Genomic DNA, 4,930 nt, shown 5'->3' with positions numbered 1-4,930 from the left:
TCCTTGAATATTTGGAATTCGCCATTGGTGCAATTAATCCTAACATCTAGAGTATTCGACAATTGACCTTGTTCAACCTTATTATCAGTCATTGAGTATGTCTCTTCCTCAGTCAACTCTTACCAGTTTGATATTATATTAATAAGATGCAACAAATACAAAGAAGCATAATATACATAATGCAAAGAATTAAATGTAAATAAGATTAGTACTTCAAAATAAATGATACAAAAATCATGTGTACTACTGCTAAAAATGTTTTCAACTCCATAAAGCTTCACGAAGATATAATGATCAAAAGAAAAGTGTATATAACTAAAAAAAATTAAACATTTGCATAACTTCAGTCTTGTTAGATCTAAAATAAAACATTATCAAAACACAATATGACCATGTATCTAATATATTTTACCTTGCAAAATTTAGGTTGTCGAAAACTTCGTTTTTTACGCTCTGCCCTCAAGTCGATCATGGTCAGCTTCAAACACATATGAAGATGAATCGTGTTAAGGACATCACCACCATCTTTCAAAGGCATTTACAACTTTTGTTGAGGAGCTACTTATTGTAGAATCATATATTAGTGTAATCTCAACACATTTTTGCTAAGATTCACAAATATATCTATCAAACGACAACAATTGAAAATGGAAACCACAATCAATTGCATCTTGCAACTACCCAAAAACATAAAGTTGCAAGAAAAAATTACAGATTCCATTTTTCACCTAATCCAAAAAAAATTCAATTTAATAATACAATAGCTGAATATCAAAGTTTCAATCATATAAAATTCCAGACAAAAACAAAAAAACAAAATCAGTCAGTATTATGCATATTTTCAATACTATAAACAATTTTCAGTTATCTTTAACAATTTAACAACTTTAAAATAAAAGAATTAAATCATGAAATTAGGGATAAATCGTTAGAATCAAGAATTAGAATGATTTTCTATAAAATAATTTCAGAATTGAAATATACGAAACACAAACCCAATAACAAAAGGCAAAAAATTGTGTGAGATCGACAGTCTCACAGGTCGTATTTTGTGAGACAGATCTCTTATTTGGGTCATCCATGAAAAAGTATTACTTTTTATGCTAAGAGTATTATTTTTTATTGTAAATATTGGTAGGGTTGACCCGTCTCACAAATAAAGATTCATGAGACCGTCTCACAAGAGACCTTCTCATAACAAAAATAACCCGAAATATTGGCCATGAAATCTGTATGATTAACATGATGTAGATAACTTCCATAAAATCACTCTATAATAGACAAAAAAATCTCATAGAGTCATTCAGTATAAAAAAAATATAACACAAAGCAACTCATACCGGTGCAATTTCAAAGAAAAAAAGCGAAAAGTTCCGCAAAAAAATCGAACCTTCAACACGTTCTGAAATGCTTTTTACCTTGGATTTTCAAAGTTATCGAATTTTTCTTTCTTAATTTGAGTCACCTAGCGGATTACTTAATTAAAGAAAAGGAACAGAATTATCGACCATGTCGATGCTTTAGGTTTAAAGCTAGTTTACGAAATTAGTGAACAGATAGGATGAAAATTGGAAAAAGGTCATACCACAGTACCATACTATATAGTAAATATAGAGATAGAGACAAATGCATACTTTATTTATATTTATATTTTATATAATAAAAAATAGAAACCTACACAAAAAAAAAAAAAAAAAGAAATTCGATACTATCATTTGGTATTAAAAAAATCGATACTATCATAAAAATACCCCTTTCTGTTTTGCAGCAAAAGATTATAAAAAAAAGAGCAGGTCTCTTGTTAGACGATTTCACGAATCTTTATCTGTGGGACTGGTCAACCCTATCGATATTCATAATAAAAAGTAATAGTCTTACATAAAAAGTAATGTTTTTTCATGGATGAACCAAATAAGATATATGTCTCACAAAATACGACCCGCGAGACAATCTCACGTAAGTTTTTGTCTAAAAAAATTCAAATAAATGAAAATTTAGTGTCACATAAACATTAATCTCCTAATTCTAAAAATGAAAAATAATAATCCAAATATAATAAACATTTTATAAATTATTTATCACTTCACAAATTTTATAATTTCACAAAATAACACGTTTTCAGAATATTTAATTAATTGTATATATTGCAACGGAGCCTTTCTTGGCCGTCTAGTTTCTGTGGACTGCCATTTGTTACCATTCCCGGTACAATTTCCACACAGATTTAAAATTCTGTGTCCACAAATCTTTTTAATTTTTTCTCGATTAATCCCTCAAAGGTTTGCGCTACCCTGATTCAGTATTTACCTTTTTTTAAGTATAAAAAAATTTGTGAAACTTTTCATATGTATGCTCGTTTCCCACTCAGATTGGAAGAACATATATGGGTCCTGGATTTTTTACCCAGATGAATTTTTAGGAAGTGTGTGATTTGTTTCTGTTTTTGTTGTATTCTGTGAGCTATATGTTTTTATTTGAATTTCATGTTCCAAGGATTCGTAAACTTGTTGGAACATTATCAGGATCTATAAAAGAAACAGCTTTGAAGCTTAAAGGCTGAAGAGCGAGTGGATTGCTTGCCAACAGATACCGAGTGACCGTTTTCGAAAGGGTTTGTTAATGTCTCTGAGGATAAAAGTGGTCGTAGATAAGTTTGTACAGGAGCTGAAGGAGGCTTTGGATGCAGATATACAGGATAGGATTATGAAGGAAAGGGAGATGCAGAGTTACATCGAGGAACGCGAACGAGAAGTTGCTGAGCGTGAAGCTGCCTGGAAAGCTGAACTTTCGCGTCGGGAGGTAGCTGCCTAGTCATTGTGCTTTTGAAGTGGAGTTTTAATTTTATCTCCATGACAAAGTTCATGGTGTTTTGCTTGCTTGGAGTCTCTATTTTACTGGTATCCTGTTGTATTAGCCTATTTCCCGTAGTACAAGTTGAGGTTACTGGTTTATTATTTTTCTTTTATGGACCTTTAAGGTATCAACCAAAATTTGTCATGTTATATAATATGTAAAAAAGGTGTCACTTGTGTAATACTGGGACAAAAAATGGCGACCATTTGTGTGTTTCATATCCGTATTGTTTGAGTTTTTAGCTTTCTGCTAGTCTATCATTTTCTTGGTTGTATGCTGATGCTCATGTGAAAGTTCTCGAACTGTTAGGAATAATACATGCTCATAGATTTCCTAGATAGCCAAGAATTGTTCTGAGTTGAGCTTTTAACATCTCAATGTGTGTGTTGCGAGGCAATAAGATGCTTCAGCGGGCTTATATTTTGTAGCTGTATGAAGACTTGTCATGTCCAAATTTTACTTTCTTGTTGTTCCAAGTTGGGGGTAAAGTTTTGATAAGAGTCTGAGTTATCATGTGTTGTAATGGGACTAAGGGGAGTATTTGCGGACTGAGGGAGCCGCCCTAAAATGGAAATGAGTACAAGTTATCCTTCACATGAATGCTTCTATGGGACCCTTCGATTTGTTATCTGTTGGTATGGATGGGAAAATTTCACTAAACACTTGTATGGAGACACTTGAATGTCACAGAACATCTGAATTTTCCAGTCACAGACCATTAGTCGCCCTCCTTGGACATTTGGCTGTTTTTAAGTTTATGCATTTGCATATATATATAAATGTTCTTCTGCTGTCATTCTAAATTTTTAATTCTCCTAAACAAGACATTATTAGAACCTTATTTATTTAGTTGGTGCCAAAAGAATGTTCTCTGACACAATGTTACTTATCTGAGCTACACTTGCTTACAATTTGTAAGTTTTTGACCTCCCTCTCGTACCAGAGTAGCGTATTCGAAGTTCTTAAAATTTTCATAGCATCAGCAAGATCCACAGTCATGCCTTTTCCTCTTAACTTTCCGCCCACGTAAGAATCATATAAATAATATTCAGATGAACATTATTACAGTTTCTGTACCTTGATGATTTCTTAGATTAAGTTTCACCTGTATTGGTTCAGGCAGAGATTGCTAGGCAAGAAACAAGGCTAAAGATTGAGAGAGAGAATCTTGAGAAAGAGAAGAGTGTATTGATGGGGACTGCATCAAATCAAGATAATCAAGATGGAGCTCTCGAAATAACCGTAAGTGGCGAGAAGTATCGTTGCCTCAGATTTGCTAAGGCAAAGAAATGAAACATTACAGAAATCGCGACTCCACATTACAGATTCTACTTGCTACTAATTTGGAAACCAATTGGTTGCTCTGGACTCCTACATAGCCAGAAGATATGCCCACGATTAACGATTAAACAGATCTCTCATCATGTTATTGTTAGAGTAAGTGTCCAACGAGTCAACTTGTGGTTTGGGTTTTATTGACTCTTATGTAAAAATAATTTTTTTTAATATTGTACAGTTTATCCAATTATGATATTTATTTTATCCGTATATCATGCAAGCTGCATAAATAAAGTCATTGAATATAGTATAGGTACTATGAGATCTGTCTCACAACGTAAGATTGTGAAACTCATTAGAAAGTGTAACGTATATTCTAAACAGGTTCCTAGTCGAATAATCCCCTTAGAATAAAGATAAAAGTCGCTTGAGCTTAAGACTAGCATTTTGATGTAAATGTCATGTTTTCTTGATAATGGCATGAATATGTTCATTCATACAGATGAGTGATCATTTGATGAGCACTGAACAACTCTCTATCGTGTTGTTCAAGTGGTTATCATTATCGAATGGAATAGTCCGCGATTATGATTGTACATCATTAGTCATTTGACATGGACAACGTAAAAATTCTACATACTAGCATGTACTTTGATCTGTTTATTGGCTTCATTAACAGTCATCGGGTAACGAGGTTGGATGTAGTTTCGAAATATGTAAGAGTTAATACATTGTAGTCGGGGATACACCGTTTGTCTACGAGTGAAAATATCATATGTGATCTGATGAGATAATAGTG

The 4,930-nt window shown here is 32.8% G+C and overlaps 1 protein-coding gene across 2 annotated transcripts; it reads left to right on the top strand.

The window, feature by feature from the left end:
* Positions 1-2,152: 2,152 nt before the first annotated feature.
* Positions 2,153-4,357, top strand: LOC142555016 (uncharacterized). Of its 2 annotated transcripts, none has more exons than XM_075665648.1 (3): positions 2,153-2,279; positions 2,523-2,799; positions 3,973-4,357. In XM_075665648.1, the coding sequence occupies exons 2-3, from the start codon at positions 2,620-2,622 to the stop codon at positions 4,144-4,146; spliced, it is 354 nt and encodes a 117-aa protein (XP_075521763.1). In that variant the 5' UTR covers positions 2,153-2,279; positions 2,523-2,619; the 3' UTR covers positions 4,147-4,357. The 2 variants fall into 2 exon arrangements, with proteins under 2 accessions (XP_075521763.1, XP_075521762.1); XM_075665647.1 differs by having other exon boundaries at positions 2,494-2,799.
* The last annotated feature ends 573 nt before the right edge of the window (positions 4,358-4,930 follow it).

This window comes from Primulina tabacum, chromosome 9 (assembly GCF_025594145.1).
Source record: "Primulina tabacum isolate GXHZ01 chromosome 9, ASM2559414v2, whole genome shotgun sequence".
NCBI lineage: Eukaryota > Viridiplantae > Streptophyta > Magnoliopsida > Lamiales > Gesneriaceae > Primulina > Primulina tabacum.
Note: the sequence above shows the minus strand (reverse complement) of the source record. Positions and strands in the feature narration are given on the sequence as shown.

Bases quoted from the DNA above. Each gene is read 5' to 3' on its own strand.
- LOC142555016 (XM_075665648.1), top strand. From the start codon at position 2,620: ATGTCTCTGAGGATAAAAGTGGTCGTAGATAAGTTTGTACAGGAGCTG. The intron at 2,800-3,972 runs GTAGCTGCCTAG...GTATTGGTTCAG, and splicing joins CTGAACTTTCGCGTCGGGAG to GCAGAGATTGCTAGGCAAGA.